The sequence below is a fragment of the Schistocerca gregaria genome, chromosome 2 (assembly GCF_023897955.1).
Source record: "Schistocerca gregaria isolate iqSchGreg1 chromosome 2, iqSchGreg1.2, whole genome shotgun sequence".
Taxonomy (NCBI): domain Eukaryota; kingdom Metazoa; phylum Arthropoda; class Insecta; order Orthoptera; family Acrididae; genus Schistocerca; species Schistocerca gregaria.
Window position 1 is genome coordinate 410,894,760 of NC_064921.1, and position 24,270 is coordinate 410,919,029.

At 42.9% G+C, this 24,270-nt stretch overlaps 2 protein-coding genes and 1 pseudogene across 2 annotated transcripts; 1 reads left to right on the forward strand and 2 right to left on the reverse strand.

The window, feature by feature from the left end:
• Window positions 1-348: 348 nt before the first annotated feature.
• On the reverse strand, window positions 349-4,436 carry LOC126323151 (uncharacterized). The gene is made up of 3 exons (XM_049994611.1): window positions 4,329-4,436; window positions 1,099-1,184; window positions 349-753 (listed from the first exon to the last, which is right to left on the reverse strand). The coding sequence occupies exons 2-3, from the start codon at window positions 1,171-1,173 to the stop codon at window positions 547-549; spliced, it is 282 nt and encodes a 93-aa protein (XP_049850568.1). The 5' UTR covers window positions 1,174-1,184; window positions 4,329-4,436; the 3' UTR covers window positions 349-546.
• LOC126335799 (N-alpha-acetyltransferase 50-like) lies at window positions 4,205-6,343 on the reverse strand (annotated as a pseudogene).
• Window positions 6,344-15,533: 9,190 nt separating this feature from the next.
• Window positions 15,534-23,202, forward strand: LOC126323118 (uncharacterized). The gene is made up of 3 exons (XM_049994608.1): window positions 15,534-15,604; window positions 17,113-17,218; window positions 22,391-23,202. Exons 2-3 carry the CDS (start codon window positions 17,150-17,152, stop codon window positions 22,667-22,669), a joined length of 348 nt encoding a protein of 115 aa, XP_049850565.1. The 5' UTR covers window positions 15,534-15,604; window positions 17,113-17,149; the 3' UTR covers window positions 22,670-23,202.
• Window positions 23,203-24,270: the final 1,068 nt, after the last annotated feature.

The following is a 24,270-nucleotide window of genomic DNA, read 5'->3' on the forward strand; positions in this document are numbered from 1 at the left end:
AGATGTTTCGAGGTTTCATCCACCTTGGTCCTAAGAACTTGTTCTATCACGTTAATGTGACTTTGGCACGCGACTGATACGCGTGAAACCAGAAAATTTCTGTAGCAATGGTGTAGCATACTGCACAGTACTTTGTACTAGAGTGTACTTAGTGGTCTTTCTCTCAACTATGAAGAACGATGTACCTACATCAGATGTTTGCCCAAGCTTTGTCGTGTAGAGTCTTTGCGTTGAGCCGTGCAGTTTCACTCCACACTGGCTGTGTATAAACACGGGTTGTTTTTGTACTCTCATTTCGATGTTACCCAGTATTTGAGAAAAGTTAAATACAGAAAAGAAAGACAACAGTACTTGTATAATGTTGTTTATTGAATGTTAGCATGTTGTACGTACAGATAACTGAATCTAAATGGCATCGTAGCACATAATACAGGTACTAACAGGGAATTCATGTCCGAAAAGAAGTTCAGTCGCCGAGAAGCAGCAGTTCCAAACGACGTGCTCCCCATGGGCTTAGGACGCCGGGCAAGTAGTGGTGCTCGGTGTTCACCAAGTGTGGGAGAGGCGGACGCCCCCTGAGTACGTTGGTTTGCCGGCGCCGGGTCCGCGGTAGACCCTCTGCCAGTTGCCGTCGGCGTCGACGCGCGTCCTGCCGTCGTCGCTCTTCCAGACGTTTCCGTGGCCCTGGGCGCCCACCACGGTGCCCACGCCCTTCTCCCTGTGCACGTCCACGTCCACTCCGCCACGGTCCTCCTGAGGAGCATTGGAAACACTGCTGAAAGCAAACTAAGGGCCCAAGAGCCCACGCTATTGCGGGCGACTGTTGTGTCATCCTCTGTCTAAGGCAACATTTGGAAGCCACGTAGTGAACACATCACTATCACACTTTACTGTCGGATATCGAAAATGATCAGGGGGGACGAAAATAATCTTGGAATTGTCAGATATGGAAGCGTTTCTTATTGGTGGTCTCATATCAGAGAAGAAAAAGTGCGACTAAAAAGTAAGCTACTAGTGACAGCTGTTTGCCTTAATTTAACGTAGATTTCCTCTGGGGAAGTAAGTCTGTTACCCTGCAGAGAAATAGATGTGCCTTACCTTGTTCTTCGGAGACGGGTGGGCACAGCTGAGAACTACAGCGCTCAGGAAGAGGAAGAGCACGGCTGCCTTCATAGTGGTTGACTCTGGAACAGAAACGTTGACTGAAGGACTTCCGAATACAGAGTGACACCAACAGTGCGTACGATGTACTAGGCTCTTCCAATCAACAAGAATGTACTACCTCGAAGATTAAAGTTTCAAACATGGCTGTTTCACGTAAATCGCATACAATTTTCAGACATAGGAATCATGCAGGCAACTGGTTGCATATAACTGTGTGGTACAATCGACCCAGGTTTCGATAACTACTAAGGGTGTCTTCATCAGAATGAAATTTTGAGAAACTGAATAATCACATTGAGAGAAAGCAATGGTTAGAACTTATATCAGCTATGCTCAAATCAAAAATAAAGTAATATACGTTCCAGCTTTGTCACGTATGCCTAGTCAGGAATAACATCTCACAGGCAAGAGCGTGCATACTGCAATTTGCTGATTGAAGGAAAAGATTTTACTGTGATAGTTCATTAAATTTTGATGTCAATACCAGTGTGCTTCAGAACAAAGCTGCTGTAATGATACTAATTGAAATATCTGTAGAGAAAAAACTGTGCGAGAGGGCGAGGGGCTGACAGGCATTTTGTAACCTCTGATATGGTCGGTACGTCTGGCAAAGCTAGTCCACTCGGAACGTTACTCGGCTTTGAACAGCTTTCTGAAACACCAGGTCCGTAGTTGGAACATATACCCTGTCTAGAAACCAACAGAGATCTTCACACCGACAATCCATTGTGCAGTCGGTTTCATCGCTCTACCTGCGACGTGAACTTGGTTTTACTCTTTAATGCAGTAGTTGACACTTACTGTCAGTAATATATCCGCCCTGTGTTGTGCTTATAACTGCTTTATCGCCGTAAATTACACAAGCCTGGCACATTACTGATAACAAGTTAGTCTTTGGGTTATTGCCCGTAGATGGAGGCAGCTCAACACCTTCCTCAGAATGTAAACTTTATGACATTCTACACGACTAGAGGATTCACGAAGACATCTGCCACCGAGTTATACATTTAATTGCAACATATAGCGAACTGCTTTGATTCGGAACCGAAACTCATTTCTTTGGAACGTGTCCATAGATCAGATGACCTGGAGCGCTGCACAAATAAGATTCCTGCAAAGAATTTGCAGTAAACTCGCAACGTCTGTGCGCTCTGGTAATAACATGCAGGCCGAAGTGAAGCTTACACTGTGTTTAGTTCTAAGCGGTGAAGATCTGAAGCATGTTGTCCATCAAAGAGTATTACAATATAAGTAGGCATTAAGTATCTTCACATATCTTGCAGATTGTGTGTACTTCGAAATCATTTTTATCCCCCTTAATCCATAATTAGTATACATTTCCGATGTTAAGAGATCTGTTAACAACTCACTAATATAGAACAGTCCATGGATGTACTGCTGGTTCATGATGTCCAACGGGAACAATATTTCGGCGATCGACATGTCGTTATATCTAGATGCCCAGATGGTCAGCCACAACAAATAGGTTTATGAGGTTAAATGTATAGAATGTTACGTACTTTCAGGCAGTATCAATGATGGATCAATGTACACCTCATAATTATTATACCAATTACACAAATGCATAGCTGAGACTATTTTGAAAGTACTTTGTTACAGTGATGTAAGATGTGACATTTTTAATTTTGTTTCACGTACTTATTTATTTGTAATTTCTGCTACCAATCACATTTTTACTTGTTTTATGTTTAACCTAACACTATTATGTTAGATTAAACATAAACAAAAATGTTACTGGTAGTAGAATATACAAATAAATAATTATCCCACACAGTCACGGTTCACAAAGTACCCATATTGCCAAAAAATAATTTGTTTCACATAACAGCTGCATTACTTCAATGCTACACAGATTGTTACATGTAAAGAAAGCTTCCAATATGAAGATGACTGCTTAGTCCTGTCGAAACTAGTAATACAGCCTACATAAACATGATCGAGGGAATAAAAAAACTTTGTATCAGAAGCTTTGTTTGCACTGAATTAATTGATATCTCTCCAGCCAACAATGTCAGGGATTCATAATTTTTGCTATATATGGTGTTCATAAATTCCTATTACAAACTTTTAGGGCTAGTAAAGTCGAGTGAGCACATAACATTTTGAATAGGAAATAATGTCCGTAAACTTACAGTTTCCATACTAATGCGGTTTGGAAACACTTTGGCTAGATAGGTATGCAACAGGATAGTCTTCAGGGAAGGGGGTGGGGCGTGTTTCCATTGGGTCGTCTGTTGTCATTTGACGTCTGTCCTACCTCTCTGATCTGGTTCGAGCCTCATTCACGAGTCTGTGAGTGTCAGAGCAACATGGTTGAGTACACGTTTGCACAATACACCGGCACGATCCTTCTGAGTGACGGAGCTCACGGTAACGGAGAAGCTGCATGTCGCCTTTATCAAGATCGATCTCCACAACGTCCGACTCCATCGCATACACTTTTCTCCACAATTAAGCAACGTCTTCGAAAAACGATACCCCCATCGTCAGCTGGTTTGACTGTCGTGCTCCTAGGAGACGCCGCACAACCAAGTTGGAAGAAGCCGTACTGTATCACGCTGAAGAGGACCCCTCAATGAGTGCACGAGGACTTTCTTCGGCTGTTAATGAGTGGAATTGTAAAACAAGTGATGTACTGGGTCACGCCTAAGCAGTCAGTCGTAAAAGTGATCACCTTACCAACATGTTTACAAAATGTTGTAGCATAGAAACGGTTCGTTTTCGGACACGAGTTCCTGTTCAAAATATTATCTATTTACTCCCCTCTATAAGTCCTGGGAAATTGTAGCGGGAACTTCCGAACACCCTGTACCTTTTTTTGTTCTCTGATACAGTGGACCCTTTGATGGAGTGATGTCAAGCCGAAGTCGATCGTCTCTAGTGAAATACACTCTTAGTGCTGTGTGTTGCATAAGATCAGCCTTATAAAATATTTGGAAATGTAAATATTTTATGTGCCGTTCTCGACCTACTAATAATCCATATCAAGCAGTTGACTGTATTAGAATCCCAAAAACCTCTACGGCACATTCACACATCCAACTCTGCTGAGAACGCCATGGACGGACGCAGCGTTGACACCGTTTATCTTATGGCAGTAGGCAGTATATCTGCCAAATATACACCTAATTTATGAAACTTACTTGTTTTTCCGCGTTGGTTGTGGTGCTGCAGCCAGACAGTGGGATGCCTGCGGCTCACGACTGCCAGCAGCCTTTATACCCCAGCGTGCTGGGTCGGCCTTTGCGTCGGTGCATCCCCGCACCGTGCGGAGGTGCCATTGTTTGCTCGCCAGTTAGACCGCGAGGCGCGTTTGCGGGTCCGGTGAGCCGGTCGTGACGTCAGCTCTTTCCTGGCAGAGAGCAGTAACCGCCACGGCCTAGAAGATGGCCCTGGCCTTCCGTCTCGATGAATGCGGGTGGTAAGAGTTATTAGTTGTTGTTACAGTCAGACCTTCGTTGTTAATTATTATTTCCAAGAATCAGGAAACTCCAATGAACGTCTTCTGCAAGAATGTTATTACATTAGATGACCCGGATGTTGTTATAGTCGTATGAGTTGTAATATTCAGAAAAAGAACTCTAGAAAATAACACTATCAGACAGGGTAAGGGAAAAAAATGAAGTGATCATACGGTACTATTGGCGTTGGCACTGGTGTTGTTCGGCCGCCTGGTGCAAGTCCTTTTATATGAAGTCACTTCGGGGACTTGCATATCGATGAAGATGAAATGACGTGATTAGAACAACACAAACAACCAGTGCTCGGACGAAAAATGAAGATCTCCGACCAGACCGGAAATCGAACCTGGAACCCCTTGATGTAGAGGCAGCAATGCCAGTCACTAGACCATTTTTCTACTTTTTTTTTACTTGGTAGTTTATTAATATAAAGGGGATGAATTTAGCTATCTCAATATGATAAAACAGAAAACCTTGACACATTCGGAGAGGAAGAAACAACACAATCGAATCGTCACACCTACGCTAGAAAACGGGAAACAAGCTGGAACCCATCATCATTATCACAAATGTCCAAGTTCCTAACTACAGACCATTACAAAAAAAAAAAAAAAAAAAAAAAAAAAAAAAAAAAAAAAAAAAAAAAAAAACAGAAAAAAATTATAATTCCTTATCGCAACACTTTGTACCCATTTGAAAGTAATTTTTTCTGTATTTCACTGAGGGACTGATGACCACAGCAGTTGAGTCCCGTAGTGCTCAGAGCCATTTTTGTATTTCACTGACAAATATCTGTTGCGATCTGTCACAAAATGAGTTACATCATTTGTCTTCTCGTGACTGGGCTTGACATTATTTTCTAAAACATGAGCACCAGCAGGTTCTGTACGTTTATAATAAAGCTCTTTTGTTTCAACAATCTCAAATTTAAATCTCTTACAGAACTCGAGGGCACCTTCATTGGTTACTTGTACATGCAAGAAATTTTGTCAAAAGTTCCGCCCTTTTCAACTTAGTTCTTTACATGTTCCACCATTTTTGTACCAGTTCCTAACTGGTGACAGTGGGAAAGGCAACCTAGTGTCATAATATACAGACGACGAAATTTATCTGCTGTATCAGTCGGCAGCTAGTGTTCTCGCGGTCGCTTTCTCGTTTCCCGAGCACGGGATTTGAGTTCGATTACCGGCGGGGTCAGAGATTTTCCCCTGCCTCGAGATGGCTGGGTGTTTGCGTTGTCCTCATCATTTCATCATCATTCATGAATGTGGCGAGTTTGGACTGAGGAAACCGCGCAGTTGAGCGCCCCACAAATCAAACATCTTCATCATCACCCCATGCTGTATCAATTATGCAGCACACTGCATCCACAACTATGTCACTGTAACATGCTAATTTCGCTAGTTCTGTTGCTTCCAAGACATCCTAACAGAACGTACTGATATATGACACTGGAAAGACAGCTTGCTTAGGCGCTTTACCTGTTTAATATCGTGCGACGTGACATAGCTGAACTCTGTTTTGGACGGTGTCACTCTCAGTTTCCAGGTTAGGTTACAACAGTCACGGAAATATTTCTTGTGATTAAAATGAACTGTTTGATCACAGAGAAATCGAACACTTTAAATGGGAATTACACCACAGTCACAGATCTCAAAAGTATACAAGTTACCGAACATAAACATTATAAAAACCATGCTGAATGGCTCTAATGAATTCTGTCTTGGACGATGTATGGAACAGGACAGCGACAAGCGATTACAATATCAAAGAAATGAAATATGCTTAGTCTAACACTGCCCTAATTTATGTACCGCGGAACGTAACTGCTGGGCAAAGAGTATTTTATGAAGATGTGTGAAATGGGAATAAAGCTTCTTCAAAATCAAAGGACGAAATATACGGATGTGGGTTGGAACGAGTCAGAATGCATTTTCCTTAGTCACTACAATTACTTTCACAAATATTATCTTCTACCTTTACTTTCAGTACGATTGTGCATTTCACAGCAATGTACGATTTCACCATCAACATTATTATAAATACTGCAGTATGGCGATTCCACAATGTCTGCTTCCCCTCGTTTGCTGCACGTATCCGGAGGAGCTGACCTGCTCACAGTACATTATCTGTTACCAGTGGGCAGTAGTTGCGGTGCCCCTCTGAAATCTCGGCATTTCAAACATTTAGTTTACAAGACGCCTGTTTATATCTACGCTACCGTAAATGTTTGGTGTGTGTGGTACCACCGTAGTACTTCGTATTAAGGAGTTCAGGTTTCGATGAAAATAATCATGAACATTTACCTTTTATATATAATTCTTCAGACAAAACATTCCCTACATAAATTCGAACAGATTTTTAGTAAATTAATGATTCTTTAGTACTAACAACTAAAATTTCATTTATGTCAAAATTTCCGAAATGGTGGCTTACCAAAATGGCTTTTATTTACAAAGACTCCCACGCTAACTGACCGACTTAATTGTCCAACGTCTCTCATAAAAGAGAGTACGTTACATTAAAGAACGTTGTTAACATCGGTAATTCGTAGAAAAATGCTGCGAGTCTAAGAGCATTGGGCGCCGCAAGCGTTCGTCATTGACTGTGAATGAGAAGGAAATTAATGGTTCTTTATACTAAATGGTGCATGAGTCAAAGTTCATTTAAAATCGCAAATAAATGCGATTGACCTCGCTCGGCGTATCAAAGTTGTCTGACCGAGTGCAATGATATACTTGAAGTGTAACGACACACACACACACACACACACACACACACACACACACACACACATACTGCCCACCACGACGTAGGATGCCCCCTGACGGCGTTGCAGGCACGTGACACGGTAACAAGGCGTATGCACTCGGGCAGGGCTTATCTTTTATTTAGCTTACTTGCAGCTGCACTGCATATTTATGTTCATCACTTGGAGCAATTACAAGTTCCCGTTGCCGTGGATAAGCCACCACACAATATTTTGTAAGGGCCAGTTTTACATTACAGTGAAAACACAATGAAATCACTTACGGGTAACTTTACATTCCAAAGTTCGCTACCAGATCAGCTTAGAAAATTCTTTATAGATTTCATAGCTGCGAGGGGTAGCCGCGAGCCACGTGGTCTATGGTGTCCTGTCCCCTCCCCCCCCCCCCCCTCCCTGTTGCAGGTTCAAGTTAGATTAAATAGTGTGTAAGCTTAGGAGCTTAGGGACCGATGACGTCACCAGTTTCATCCATAAGATCTTACCACAAATTTCTAAATTTTCGCAGTTTGTATGCAGACAGTTTTATTTTGTCGTGGTGCAGTGTCACATTCACATACGTATTATTCAATATCCAGAGCTTTCATCAGTCAGATTATGTACGAAAACTCACAGGTCATTTTTAGGCAAACATTTTTGCTGATTCGCTCTTTCAAAATTCAATTAGTAATTTACGAAGCATTTTCATTCTTTTATCTTTGTGTGTTGGAACTGCAGTCGAGTATTGAGGCCCACTGCACTGCATAACAGAATTTCAAAGAACAGCTTGTTTGATATGCAGTTATGATTTCTAATCGATTTGGTAAAGTTAATTAAGAATTCAGGTTCAGAGAGTTTTGGCGACTCATTTTATCAGATAGCGTTTCCGTCATTACACCACTTGCATTGTTCAGCACTACAACACAGATACAGGGTGACAACTACTGAACTATAGGAAATTAAGTCGTCATATCTTCTAAACGGTTTTCATTAGAACGCTCAAATGGCTCTGAGCACTATGGGACTTAACATCTGAGGTCATCAGTCCCCTAGAACTTAGAACTACTCAAACCTAACTAACCTAATGACGTCACCCACATCCATGCCCGAGGCAGGTTCAAATGGTTCAAATGGCTCTGAGCACTATGGTACTTAACTTCTGAGGTCATCAGTCCCCTAGAACTTAGAACTACTTAAACATAACTAAGGACATCACACACATCCATGCCCGAGGCAGGATTCGAACCTGCGGCCGTAGCGGTCGCGCGGTTACGGACTGAAGCGCCTAGAACCGCTCGGGCACTGAGGACGGCTAGAACGTTCAATTTGCACGTTGGCCGCAGGGTATGGTGGGAATTAGTAAGCGCATTTATGCGACGAAGCCCGCTTTCATTTGGATGAATTCGTTACTAGGCAAAACTGGCGCATTTGGGGGACTCAGAATCTGCATTTCGTGTCTCGTGTCTCCACCCTCAGTGGGTGACTGTAGTGTGCAGTGTCCAGTTACGGAATAATCGCTTCGATGTTCATTGATGGCATGATACGTGGAGGTTTAAAGATGATTTCATCCCCATTATCCAAAGTGACTCTGATTTCCATAAGATGTGTTTATGTAAGACGGATCTTGACCTCATCGAAGCGCCGGCCGGAGTGGCCGAGCCGTTCTAGACGCTACAGTCTGGAACCTCGCGACCGCTACGGTCGCAGGTTCGAATCCTACCTCGGGCATGGATGTGTATGATGTCCTCAGGTTAGTTCTAGGGAACTGATGACCTCAGAAGTTAAGTCCCATAATTCTCAGAGCCATTTGAACCATTTTGGAACCCATCGAAACAGGAGAGTGTTTGATGTCCTGGAGGAGCACTTTGGGGAGCGCATTCTGGCTCTGGGGTACACAGAGTCTACTGGATTGGGCCTCGATTATCCACCATATTTTCCGGATCTGAACACGTGCGACTCCTTTTTGTAGAGCTATATTAAAGACAAGATGTACGACAATAACCCCGAAATCATTGCTGACCTAAAAACAGCGATTTGGGAGTTATAGACAGTATCGATGTTCCGACACTTCAGCGGATTACGCAGAATTTCGTAATTCGTCTGCGCCACGTCATCACCAATGCTGGCAGGCATATCGAACACGTCATAACCTAAATCCGAATATCTGAAGTGACGTTTACATGTTGAAAAAAGTGTCCGCACGCCGTAGTTTGCTACTAATTTACGTTGTTCTTCGTATAGTTCAACATTCCCCCCTCCATGAACCATGGACCTTGCCGTTGGTGGGGAGGCTTGCGTGCCTCAGCGATACAGGTGGCCGTACCGTACGTGCAACCACAACGGAGGCCAGACAAACGTGTGGTTCCTGAAGAGGGGCAGCAGCCTTTTCAGTAGTTGCAGGGGCAACAGTCTGGATGATTGACTGATCTGGCCTTGCAACATTAACCAAAACGGCCTTGCTGTGCTGGTAATGCGAACGGCTGAAAGCAAGGGGAAACTACAGCCGTAATTTTTCCCGAGGACATGCAGCTTTACTGTATGCTTAAATGATGATGGCGTCCTCTTGGGTAAAATAATCCGGAGGTAAAATAGTCCCCCATTCGGATCTCCGGGTGGGAACTACTCAAGAGGATGTCGTTATCAGGAGAAAGAAAACTGGCGTTCTACGGATCGGAGCGTGGAATGTCAGATCCCTTAATCGGGCAGGTAAGTTAGAAAATTTAAAAACGGAAATGGATAGGTTAAAGTTAGATATAGTGGGAATTAGTGAAGTTCGGTGGCAGGAGGAACAAGACTTCTGGTCAGGTGACTACAGGGTTATAAACACAAAATCAAATAGGGGTAATGCAGGAGTAGGTTTAATAATGAATAGGAAAATAGGAATGTGGGTAAGCTACTACAAACCGCATCTACATCTACATCTACATATACATCCGTACTCCGCAAGCCACCTGACGGTGTGTGGCGGAGGGTACCCTGAGTACCTCTATCGGTTCTCCCTTCTATTCCAGTCTCGTATTGTACGTGGAAAGAAGGACTGTCGGTATGCTTCTGTGTGGGCTCTAATCTCCCTGATTTTATCCTCATGGTCTCTTCGCGAGATATACGTAGGAGGGAGCAATATACTGCTTGACTCTTCGGTGAAGGTATGTTCTCGAAACTTCAACAAAAGCCCGTACCGAGCTACTGAGCGTCTCTCCTGCAGAGTCTTCCACTGGAGTTTATCTATCATCTCCGTAACGCTTTCGCAATTACTAAATGATCCTGTAACAAAGCGCGCTGCTCTCCGTTGGATCTTCTCTATCTCCTCTATCAACCCCACCTGGTGCGGATCCCACACTGCTGAGCAGTATTCAAGCACTGGGCGAACAAGCGTACTGTAACCTACTTCCTTTGTTGTCGGATTGCATTTCCTTAGGATTCTTCCAATGAATCTCAGTCTGGCATCTGCTTTACCGACGATCAACTTTATATGATCATTCCATTTTAAATCACTCATAATGCGTACTCCCAGATAATTTATGGAATTAACTGCTTCCAGTTGCTGACCTGCTATTTTGTAGCTAAATGATAAGGGACGCATAGTGAACGAAGCCTACACCTACTACAGTAGTACAAGTTTATATGCCAACTAGCTCTGCAGATGACGGAGAAATTGAAGAAATGTACGATGAAATAAAAGAAATTATTCAGATAGTGAAGCGAGACGAAAGGTTAATAGTAATGGGTGACTGGAATTCGAGTGTAGGAAAAGGGAGAGAAGGAAACATAGTAGGTGAATATGGATTGGGGCTAAGAAATGAAAGAGGAAGCCGCATAGTAGAATTTTGCACAGAGCACAACTTAATCAACTTGGTTTAAGAATCATGAAAGAAGGTTGTATACATGGAAGAACCCTGGAGATACTAAAAGGTATCAGATAGATTATATAATGGTAAGACAGAGATTTAGGAACCAGGTTTTAAGTTGTACAGAAATACAGTAGAAGAAGAATGGGTAGCTCTGAGGGATGAAGTAGTGAAGGCAGCAGAGGTTAAAGTAGGTAAAAAGACGAGGGCTGCTAGAAATCCTTGGGTAACAGAAGAAATATTGAATTTAATTTATGAAAGGAGAAAATATAAAAATGCAGTAAATGAAGCAGGCAAAAAGGAATACAAACGTCTCAAAAATGAGATCGACAGGAAGTGCAAAATGGCTAAGCAGGGATGGCTAGAGGACAAATGTAAGGATGTAGAAGCTTATCTCACTAGGGGTAAGATAGATACTGCCTACAGGAAAATTAAAGAGATCTTTGGAGAGAAGAGAACCACGTGTATGAATACCAAGAGCTCAGATGGCAACCCAGTTCTAAGCAAAGAAGAGAAGTCAGAAAGGTGGAAGGAGTATATAGAAGGTTTATACAAGGGCGAAGTACTTGAGGACAATATTATGGAAATGGAAGAGGATGTAGATGAAGACGAAATGGGAGTTACGATACTGCGTGAAGAGTTTGACAGAGCACTGGAAGACCTGAGTCGAAACAAGGCCCCCGGAGTATACAACATTCCATTAGAACTACTGACGGCCTTGGGAGAGCCAGTCATGACAAACCTCTACCAGCTGGTGAGCAAGATGTATGAGACAGGCGAAATACCATCAGACTTCAAGAAGAATATAATAATTCTAATCCCAAAGAAAGCAGGTGCTGACAGATGTGAAAATTACCGAACTGTCAGTTTAATAAGTCACAGCTGCAAAATACTAACGCGAATTCTTTACTGACGAGTGGAAAAACTGGTAGATGCGGACCTCGGGGAGGATCAGTTTGGATTCCGTCGAAATGTTGGAACACGTGAGGCAATACTGACCTTACGACTTATCTTAGAAGAAAAGATTAAGAAAAGGCAAACCTACGTTTCTAGCATTCGTAGACTTAGAGAAAGCTTTTGACAATGTTGACTGGAATACTCTCTTCCAAATTCTAAAGGTGGCAGGGGTAAAATATAGGGAGCTAAAGGCTATTTACAATTTGCACAGAAACCAGATGGCATTCATAAGAGTCGAGGGGTATGAAAGTGAAGCAGTGGTTGGGAAAGGAGTGAGACAGGGTTGTAGCCTCTCCCCGATGTTATTCAATCTGTATATTGAGCAAGCAGTAAAGGAAACAAAATAAAAATTTGGTGTAGGTATTAAAATTCATGGAGAAGAGGTAAAAACTTTGAGGTTCGCCGATGACATTGTAATTCTGTCAGAGACGGCAAAGGACTTGGAAGAGCAGTTGAACGGAATGGATAGTGTCTTGAAAGGAGGATATAAGATGAACATCTGTTGTTGTTGTTGTTGTTGTCTTCAGTCCTGAGACTGGTTTGATGCAGCTCTCCATGCTACTCTATCCTGCGCAAGCTGCTTCATCTCCCAGTACCTACTGCAACCTACATCCTTCTGAATCTGCTTAGTGTACTCATCTCTCGGTCTCCCTCTACGATTTTTACCCTCCACGTTGCCCTCCAATGCTAAATTTGTGATCCCTTGATGCCTCAAAACATGTCCTACCAACCGATCCCTTCTTCTAGTCAAGTTGTGCCACAAACTTCTCTTCTCCCCAATCCTATTCAATACCACCTCATTAGATACGTGATCTATCCACCTTATCTTCAGTATTCTTCTGTAGCACCACATTTCGAAAGCTTCTATTCTCTTCTTGTCCAAACATCAACAAAAGCAAAACGAGGATAATGGAAAGTAGTCAAATTAAATCGGGTGATGCTGAGGGAATTAGATTAGGAAATGAGACACTTAAAGTAGTAAAGGAGTTTTGCTATTTAGGAAGTAAAATAACTGATGATGATCGAAGTAGAGAGGATATAAAATGTAGACTGGCAATGGCAAGGAAAGCGTTTCTGAAGAAGAGAAATTTGTTAACTTCGAATATAGATTTATGTATCAGTAAGTCGTTTCTGAAAGTATTTGTTTGGAGTGTAGCCATGTATGGAAGTGAAACATTGACGATAACTAGTTTGGACAAGAAGAGAATAGAAGCTTTCGAAATGTGGTGCTACAGAAGAATACTGAAGATAAGGTGAATAGATCACGTAACTAATGAGGAGGTATTGAATAGGATTGGGGAGAAGAGAAGTTTGTGGCACAACTTGACTAGAAGAAGGGATCGGTTGGTAGGACATGTTTTGAGGCATCAAGGGATCACAAATTTAGCATTGGAGGGCAACGTGGAGGGTAAAAATCGTAGAGGGAGACCGAGAGATGAGTACACTAAGCAGATTCAGAAGGATGTAGGTTGCAGTAGGTACAGGGAGTTGAAGAAGCTTGCACAGGATAGAGTAGCATGGAGAGCTGCATCAAACCAGTCTCAGGACTGAAGTCAACAACAACAACAACAGTTCAACATTTGTCACCCACTACTCGAGTTATAAGGAATAGAATGTCACTTTACTCCAGTTTCAGTTCACAAGATTATACAGAGAAAAGTTACTGACTCTCGCCCCGCACACCAGTCACTGGTGAAAGCTACCTCCAATCATGCAAAACGTCATTGCCAACCATTCCTTAATATTCACGGCGATGAACACAGGAAATAATTCCCTTTAATTTGCGTTTGTCTGACAGTGCGCCACAGTCTACAGCCAGATCCCAGAAGAAGGCATCAGTAAGGGGGCAGAAACGCTGCATCCAGCGATACTGTAAAGTATGACGCGGAACAATAAGCGAAGAATTTTTGATTTCATTGGACTAAGCTACTATTCGTGGCTAGCACGGAACTCGGTAGAAGTGCGGGACCTGGCGCTCACGTTGAACCTGTTTACAGCCTGGTATCGGAAAAAGATAGGATGTAGACTGCGTATCAGTTTCTCTGACCGTTGCTTACTAAAGACATTTTATTGCGCTACACCAGTGATCAGTTAATAGCAGTTCCCTGCCACAGTACTTTAGCTGCTGTATATTTTAGCACTGGATTTTACATAGAGATTAAGTATTATGTAGCTTGTGATTTTGTGTGAAAGTGTGGGCCAGACTGAGTGGAAATAGAGCTGAGTGGTTCAGATTTATATGTCATATTTTACCTTGTGAAACGCAACGTTAAAGATTTTGTCATGTGGTGACCTCGATACTGGGCGCCCTTTACTTACAACCAATCAACCGCAAAAGTCGTGCTGTAAATCTCAAGCAACAGAAACGAGACTATTTAGCAGCAAATTTATTTGCTTACAGCATACGTGTTCATTCAGTAGAGGTAACTTTGGAAGTAGGGTCTTCTTCATTCGGCGCACAATTGCATACATTCATTCTCCCGATCAAAGCATTTCAGCCTGATATTTTCCGCGACGCTGCACTCAGCTGTTTCTTTTCGAAGTGCAAGACATGTCTGTATAAAACTGCTCATCACCTACCACTGAGTTGATAGACTCTGTTGCCACAAACGAGTTGAACAAAGTGCTTAGTGACGCGTATATGACTTTTCTTTAGGCATAGTACAGCAAATAATTTTGCAAAAACTACACATACTGCTGTAGGGATACACAGTGACTATGTTTTCTTATTGTACATTTCAGCCTCATATCGTGTAAATAGGTAACATTACTGCTTCATCGGAGGATTTGAATTCATCAAATAGTACTCACGACTTTGATAAGTTACAAAAAAACATATGCACATCATCTGATGTTGACTTGGTTCTAAGTCGAAAGCAGCAATGATACCATTTGTGTGACATACTTTTGACATGTGTCATTGAAAAAATTTAAAAATAAATTCAGTTAATTTAATTAACACGTCTCTCACATCTAAATTCGTTTATTCTCTAGACTGAACTGTACTTCGTGATAAAGAAGTCCACCTCTCACTTAAACTGTGTTTGTTCTATTTGTGTTCTTAGTTCTGCACACGACAATCAGATGATAGATAATTTCATTGTTCTGGCGATGCAAATAACAGTTCTCTAATTTCTAGAAGCCACGCTACGCAAAGTTTCATTGGTATGTGGGAGCAAATTTCTTAACGAACGCCTGTCTCGAGAACCAGAGTGTCGCCTGCCGCCCGGCTGCTGACGCAGCGTTCCGAGAGGTTTCGATTGTCGTGACGTCACACAGTAAACACCAGCGAGTGCGACGTGCCCGCGGTGGGGATGCACCTTCAGGCAGGAGACAGCCGTTAAATAGCGGGCCAGCGGCTGCAGGCTGCACTGTACCACAGGCACACCGGACACACACGGTGCCAGGTAAGTGCTCGTTCTGCCCAGAAAGATCGTGTAATACTAGAAACGAATGCGCAGATGTTCGTCTAAATCGCCACGGCGAACTAAAACTCATGCAAAAGCTATCTAATAGGTACGCATGACGTTGTAAGACTATGCACTTGCCACCCAGCGGAGGTCTAGACAATTGTTTACTCTTTCTCTCAATGTGTAAACAGATTGTACCGAAAATATCTGGAAAACTGGCAAATATCTGCTAACGATTTTCTCCAGATGAAAATAACTTTTAAAATAGTAAAACATGTGCCATAAGTTTTCAGTGAGTAGGAAGAGGAGACGAAAAAGATTATACTGAACATTGGGGTACAAGAAACCTCTTCCTCAGAGCTTGTGTTCATAAAACATTCAGTACAATGTGCCTCTGGCTTAAGAAAGGTTATTGTTATCACAAAAAAGTTGCAGACTAATTTCAACCCCAGTAGGGGTTAGTAAGGTCTGATTTGACAAATGTTAAGGAGTCCAAGACTAGATGGCCTGGGAGAGGCAGTGAGTTGTACAAGCTCAGAGTGGAAAGAAATCGATGATTAAAGCAAACGGATTCAAAAGAAGTGGACTTCGAACACATAACGTGCTATCAGATCTGAGAGTAACCAGATACAACAACCACAATGGTTCGTTTACCTGTGAACTGTCACCGAGAAAAACACACACACACACACACACACACACACACACACACACACACACACACACACATCGCATAAGCTAACGTACAGGTCTTGAAATAACATTCAGGTGTAAGATGTGAAAAATTGTCGAAAATTCCTCCCCGAAACTTTTGCAAAATTATTTTTGAGTAAGTTGAAGGATCTTAACAAATGTTGAATGTACTGCGTCGACTGATCTGTTGCAGATATCTGAAATATGGGGACTGAATTACACGAAGAAAGTACTACTATTTTACAAATAAACTGACTGATGTCAATGTAGCTTTCTACAATATAAATTTTATTATAGGTGAATTGTATGTACGTATGACTTTCTAAATATTAGAAACAAAAATCAGGGTGGTTTATATAACTTTACTAGATATATCATACATTTCTTAGTTTTCTTCACTTTGCGTTGCAAAAGCACGACAAATTTGACATCTATTTTAAACAATTACTTCAGTCATAACGAAATATTTAATATCATCTTGCGCTTTATAGTGTATCTCTGTGCCATTCGATATTCTAGGTTTTCTATTTTTGTAATATTTATTTACAAAATTATTGCCATTGGGTATGGATACCGTTCCTTTGCGCCCAAAGCCATGAAAGAAATGTAGCTGCTCAGGAAGGTACCTAAACTCAGCTTTATTGTGGGCAGTGTAACTGATTTTCAAGGTATTGATCGATGTGATGGGAACAACACGTACGTCTACTTATTTAACATTGACCTCATTAATGATCATGTCAGCTCACTTGTAGTGCCCTGTACAAACATCATGAAACTGTATGGCTGTGAATGCTCTCTTTCCTCTGTTCCAGACTGCCAGCTGGACCAGTCGCAGCCGTACTAAACACAATGAGGACGTTTCCTGCTCTCTTTATCCTGAGCGTCATCGCCCTCAGCTGCGCCGCTCCAGTTGAAGAGGTGCGTATCAGTCGGAATGTGGCAGTTCCCCAGTGTGGCCGCTACGGACGCAACAGTCATTCATTGTTTCGCGCACATGACTGCGTGGACGAGATTAATAATTCTCTTTGGTATAGGTAACAAATAGGTATAATCTTGTGCAAGGAACTGAGAAATGGCGACGCACAGTTTACTGCCGGTTTCTGGAGTGACACCAACACCCAGGGTTAAATGCTGGGTTTTTTAGCAGCTTCTTCTGGGGTGAGGAGCTAAAACACTTGATTCTTATATGTATCTTACATATATGTATTGTACCTGGCTCCCGTCATCGAGCTTTATAGAAAGAATAGGCAATGATTCAAGTTTTGACCCATCATTTTCCTCTATAGTAACCCACAAAAAATAGTATTATATTTTATGCTCCACATAACCAGTTTAAACATATTGTTTGTCCCAAGACCATGTATCCCTCTTACTTACGAAGGTTGTTTTATTTTGGCCAGTGCTGCCAAAAGGTTAAATTTAGGCTAAAGAGATATGACTCTGAATCGCAGCTACTACTTCGTGAGAGAAATCATTTCCTTACAATACCCAGCAATCAAAAGGAACTTTTTATGTTAATAGGTGCCAAATTTACTATTCCTGGTTGGTTCTACGACGTTTCTTGATAATGGTTGTCCAAGGACTTCCGTTTCGGCTGTTCATTGTAGTGCCTCTTCATTTGCTACTTCGTCTCTCGTCTTACTTTCTAAAAGTTTTCTATAGCATTTCATTTCAAATATTTGCTATTTTGCCACCTTCCGAGATCTGAATTCATCTTCCACACAGTGTTGTGCTCTATCTATGTAGTGTAAATAACCTTACCCTCCCCCTATGTTTTTTAAATATTATTTAAGCTATATAGTCGCAAAAAATTTTCAAAAGTAGATTTCGATCAATTGGCCTGTGTAGTGAGGAGATCCTCAAAGATATTTAAGATGTCATAAAGCACGAACACATATTTACAAAAAAAAGAGATACGTTGATGTTTCTTGCATAGATTCTCATGAAGGAAATCTAGAACATAGTTTTATTTAGTAGATATGTATGCACACTGAAGTGCATAAGATAGTTCCTATACTGTTTTAGCCGTGATTCATCAAACAAGTTGCAGTTCACAACACATATTTACATTGATTACTTGCAATCAATATTTTCAGAAGTCAGATTTCATGTAATTTAATAGCATTATACGTGATTTGTCTACTGACAGCTTTGTCAATGAAACAGGAGTGAGACACGAGTAAAGCTTTCATAGCCCGCCCGGCCAGCTGCGCAGTCTAACGCGCTGCTTCCCGAGCGGGAAGGCGTGCCGGTCCCCGGCACGAACCCACCCAGCGGATTAGTGTTGAGGCTCGGTGTGCCGGCCAGCCTGTGGATGGGTTTTAAGGCGCTTTTCCATCTGCGTCGGCGAATGCGGGCTGGTCCTCCTTATTCCGCCTCAGTTCCGTCGTTTCCAGGTCCCCCGTTTAATACACAATATACAATCCTTGCATACTTTTTTTAAACTGTACTTTATTATTAGCTAAATCCTTAATGTGCTTTTCTTGATATCGAACTCATTTCTGGACGAAAGTAAGCGTCTGTCTAGTTCTGATACCTTCATGGGCTCCTTCATCTTCTGTAGTCGTCTTTCCTACATAGCAATCTTTTTTCTATTTCTTCCGATATTGCCTCTTTATCACTTTTAACGCTAAACATGATGTTAGTCTCCTTTTTACAGCTCTTCGGGAAGTTTCTGTCTTTTTTATTTATTTTGAATGTGAATTCAGTATTCATCCCATGCAACGCTTTCCTGAGTGTTACTTAGTTTCAGCCATGAGGGTTATGACGTTTGCGATCTTAGCAGTGGTACATGTTTTTCGTGCACTTATATTTTTAGCTCAATGTCTTTGTTCACTTCGTTCATTACATCTTAGAGTTACGAACCATACGCCAGCCGCTAAGAGTTGAATTCTAACCTTGCAGTTTCTTCATCAGGGAATTATCTTTCTCATGTGCCACGTTTCTTACGCTACGTTTTTGTAAGTGTTGTGTCTACAGCTACATCTACATACATGCAGCACAAGGCACTGTATGGTGCATGACGTAGGGTCCTTGTACCACTCCACTACTAGTCATGTCACTTCCTGTTCAAACAGGAAAAATGGCTGCCTATATGGCTCCATGAAAGCTCCAATTGCTCTTATCTTCGTAGCTCTTATGCCAAATATATATTGGCGGCAGAAGAATCAGTTTGCAGTGAGCTTCAAATACCCGTTCTCTAAATTTTCGCAGTAGTGTTTCGCGAAAAGAACGCTGTCTTCCCTGCACGCATTGCCATTTCAGTTCACGAAGCATCTTCGTAACACTTGCGTGTTTGTCGTACCTGCCAGTAATAGATCTACCACCACACTTCTGAACTGCTTCGACGTTTTGCTTTAATCCGACATGATGAGGAGCCCAAACATTCGAACAGTACTCAAGAATGGGTCGCAGTAGTCTTCTATATCAGTTTGCAGTGAGCTTCAAATACCCGTTCTCTAAATTTTCGCAGTACTGTTTCGCGAAAAGAACGGTGTCTTCCCTGCACGCATTGCCATTTCAGTTCACGAAGCATCTTCGCAACACTTGCGTGTTTGTCGTACCTGCCAGTAATAGATCTACCACCACACTTCTCAAGTGCTTCGACGTTTTGCTTTAATCCGACATGATGAGGAGCCCAAACATTCGAACAGTACTTAAGAATGGGTCTCAGTAGTCTTCTATTTGCGGTATTCTTTACAGATGCAGCAGAATTTCCTATATTCTCTCAATAAACCGAAGTCGACTATTCGCCTTCCCTACTGCCATCCTCACGTTGTGTTTCCATTCCTTGGTGCTTTACAACATTATGCCTAAATATTTAATAGATGTGAGTAACAGCAGACTACTAATGCCGTATCCGAACATAACAAGATTGTTTCTCCTACTCAGCTGCAGTAACTTACTTTTTATACGTTTAGAGCACCCTGCCATTCTTCACACCAACTAGAAAGTTTTCCTGAGCCATCGTGAGTCCTCTTACAGCCATTCACCGAGGACATCTTCTCGTATACCACACCATCATCAGAAAGCAACTGCTCATCCAGCTGCCAGATAAATAAAGTCGCAATGCGCGAGTGGACGAAGGGGAGATTCAAGCACCTGACTGGAAAGGTTTCCCGTATCCAACGCGCCCGCAGGCACTTTTCCTTCGCGGAATAAGATAACTGTGTGCGTAAGTGCATCTGTTCAGTGCAGACGGCTGGAATCGGAGTGCGTGGTGTTGTGTCATGTTCGTGTTGCAGGTGATGAGGGAGAGGAGTGGGTAACACCCTGTACCGGCACACAGCCTACCGCTCGCGAATAGCACCAACGACGCCGCCGACCTTACCGTCCCCGCACTTCATGAGACACTTTGAGAGGTGTGGAATTTAATCCAGTATTTTTGCCCAAAGACTTGTCGTTAGAAACGCTATGCCACTACCTATCTTCCCCTTGACGGTCAAATACCGACAGTGAAAATTTCATCTATCACCAGGATTCGGACCGGTTTATGCAAGAGTCGAACGCCAGCGCACAGGCGTGCGTTAGCGACTACTCTTGGAGGCGAGTAGCCCGCCAGATCATTTATGTACACTGACAAAACAAATCGGAAACTCAAAAAATAATTAATGTAGAGTAATGAAGTTTCGGGAATACATTTGTCTAGGTAACCGTTTTAGCGCTTAGTATTGTAACATCACAGGTGAACGTAAGCACGAGCAAAGCCATTGGAAATATGAAATTATGGAACATGAATGACCGCTGTATACGGCCAGAATGTTGAGTGGAAGCATACAAACGTGCATGCCTTGTACTGTAGAGGCACTGCATGTCAGTTAACGGGATGGAGTTCTATACCTGTTGCACCTGCTCGCTCAACGCAAATGCTGTGTATGGCTGACGCTGCAGTTGTCGTCCGATGATGTCCCGTATGTGCTCTATTGAAGACAGGTCTGGTAATGGAGCAGGCCAAGGCAACAAGTCGACTGTTTGTAGAGCAAAATGGGTTACTATAGCTGAATGTGGGTGAGCGTTCTGCTGTTGGAAAGCACAACCTGGGATGCTGCTCACGAATGGCATCAAGACAGGTCGAATCACAAAACTGATGTACAGTTTTGGAGTTAGGCTCCGTAGGATAACCACGAGACTGCTTCTGCTGTCATACGAACTCACACCCATACCGTAACTCCAGGTATAGGTCCAGGGTGTGAAACAGGCAGACAGATTGGTTCCAAGACCTCAACTGGTCTCTTCCTAACCAAAACCGAGGCAGAAGCAACTTTCATCAGAAAACACAACAGACCTCCACCCTGGCCTCCAGTGAATTCTCGCTTGACACTGCTGAAGTCGTAAACAGCGGTAAACCACCATCTGTGAAATGCGCGCTTCAGGGCGTCTGGCTCGGAGCTGTCCTTGAAGTAACCGGTTTGTAACAGTTCGCTGTGTCAATGTGGTGCCAACTACTTCTCAGATTGGTACTGCAGACGCAGTACTATGGCCAGAGCCATACGCCGAACACGATGGTACTCACTCTCGTTGGTGCCTAATGACCGTCTGGAGCCCGACCTTCTTACGACGGTATATTCTCACGAACACCGCGACCAGCAAACAAGTACAGTGGCTACATTCCTGTCACATATTCTTGCAGTATTGCAGAAGGAACGAACATCCAGCTTCTCGTAGACCTATTTCACGACCTCGTTCAAACTCCGTGAGGTGATGGCGTCTTTGTCGCCTTAAAGGCATTCTTGACTGACGTCAAGTCACTACAGTCAATCTCAAAGGCAACTAATCCTCAGAACCGTTTCAGTTTGTATTTAAGGGAAACTTAATTTGCTTCCTCATAGTGGTGCTACGAGCACCACTTCGGGACTGGCGCGAAATTGAAACAGGTGCCATCTTTCCCATGTAGAAACACGCCTGTCAAATTTCATGAACGTCGCATAGCTTCCTCTTCGTGATGCGATTTTGTTTTCAGTCAGCGTCCATAGAAAATAAGAGCAGTGTCATTACAACTCCTTGGGATACAATTGACGATTTCTGTGTCTCTGATCCTCACAGTCAGCAGAAGCAGTTAGATCGGCCCTTAAACGTCTTCGTTATTTTCAGGAGTCAGTGGTGCGGGAGCGACGCTTCGTGTCGAGGGTGGAGAACCCGCCGAAGCGGCAGGAGAGCCACGTGTCGGGCAGCGTGGACGGCGGCATCAGCCGCGACCGCCGCATCGGCACCATGGTGCACGGCCGGGCGGACGGCGTGTGGACCAGCAAGGACGGCAACACCAGGGTGGGCGCCGGCGTCAGCTACGGCCGCGTGCACAACGGGCCGGCCGCCGGGCCCGCCTCCAAGGGCGGCTACATCAACGTCCAGCACAGCTTCCCGGGCAAGTGAGCTGATAAGGAAGCAGCTGCACAGCGTGCCACACACACAGCCGGACTCTCGAGCTGTTAAAAGTTCTGATTAATTAATTTAAAAAGATCCGCTGCAGTTGTAATAATTATTTATTCAAATCACACCCGTTTTCGACGTGTTAAAACTCCGAATTCAGGTGTATGAAAGTATTGTATTTAAGAATACGTAACACTCGGTCGGGCCACTCAGTGCACCGACTTGCCAGACCGCATGTTATGCGTTTGCCAATACAGTAGTTGTATGCACCTGAAGATGGGATTTCCCGTCCCGCAACCGGTCATGGTTTGAATACATAATTAGTACACCTGAAGCAAATCTCTTTAAATCAGTCACTCATGCCTGTCAGGTGCGGATGTCCTACGTACCAAATATTGTACTAAAGCTCTATTTATCATTTACAACTCAAGAATTGCCTCCAGTTCATATCTCCTTAATTTTTTTTGAGTAGTGGTTACATGTACATAAACCTGTAAATAAATATTTGTTTTTGATAAATAAATTAGTAAAAGATATACTGTGTCCATGTAATTTATGTCTCCCTTACCTTTCTTTTTGTCTGATCACCACAGTATGGAGATCCATAGAGCTGTGGTCCCTACGCAGGATGCTAGCCTCAGAGTGTGGCAGTGTGGTCTGTTGAAATGCCCGAGGGCGACAGTTCAAATGTGAGTGAAATATTATGGGACTTAACTGCTAAGGTCATCAGTCCCTGAGCTTACACACTACTTAACCTAAATTATCCTAAGAACAAACACACACACACCCATGCCCGAGGGAGGAGTCGAACCTGCGCCGGGACCAGCCGCACAGTCCATGACCGAGGGCGACAGTAATACAGAGTTGGGTGTAAATACATTAAATTGTAGTTTCCATACAATACACATAGTTTCTCCGTGGCGTTGACCGAAGATGGTAGAGCAGTGCACCTGGCTGGAAGTTGCTCACACGTTTAGCTCAGGAGCGTCTAACTTGCGTGTCGGAACACGTATACTTCCAGTTATTGATTACAGCTATCTTATCCGCTGAGGTCTTTTTCAGGAAAACTCACGACGCCTGAAAGTGGCTATGAATACCAGCAGCTATCCTAGTTGCGTGCAGACAAACGCAGAGACTTCCATACTCTGTGGCTTCTGTTCTTTCTTATCAGTGTCCATTGTTTCCCAAATATCTCCTCGAGCTTTACGCTCTTGTCTGAACATCATTGCAAAAACACCTGTTTACATCAGAGCCAAATCCTTCTTTTTTCACTCATCCTACTGCCACTTTCCCGAAGTCTCTGATCGTGGCGGAGGTTCGAGTCCTTCCTCGGGCATGGGTGTGTGTGTGTTTGTCCTTAGGATAGTTTAGGTTGAATAGTGTGTAAGCTTAGGGACTTATGATCTTAGCAGTTAAGTCCCATAAGATTTCACACACATTTGAACATGTTTTTCTCGAAGTCTGTAGCAGGAATCCGACTATGGAGTAACTTCCCACATTATATTAGAGAACTGAAAATTAGAAAATTAATGACATATCTACTAAACCAACAAGTATGATTACCATCGTCCTTGTACACACTCCTCCTTTCCAACCAGATTTTC

Coding starts and splice junctions, on each gene's coding strand:
- LOC126323151 (XM_049994611.1), bottom strand. CDS start 1,173: ATGAAGGCAGCCGTGCTCTTCCTCTTCCTGAGCGCTGTAGTTCTCAGC. Junction 754..1,098: donor ACCCGTCTCCGAAGAACAAG/GTAAGGCACATC, acceptor AATGCTCCTCAG/GAGGACCGTGGCGGAGTGGA.
- LOC126323118 (XM_049994608.1), top strand. CDS start 17,150: ATGAGGACGTTTCCTGCTCTCTTTATCCTGAGCGTCATCGCCCTCAGC. Junction 17,219..22,390: donor GCGCCGCTCCAGTTGAAGAG/GTGCGTATCAGT, acceptor CGTTATTTTCAG/GAGTCAGTGGTGCGGGAGCG.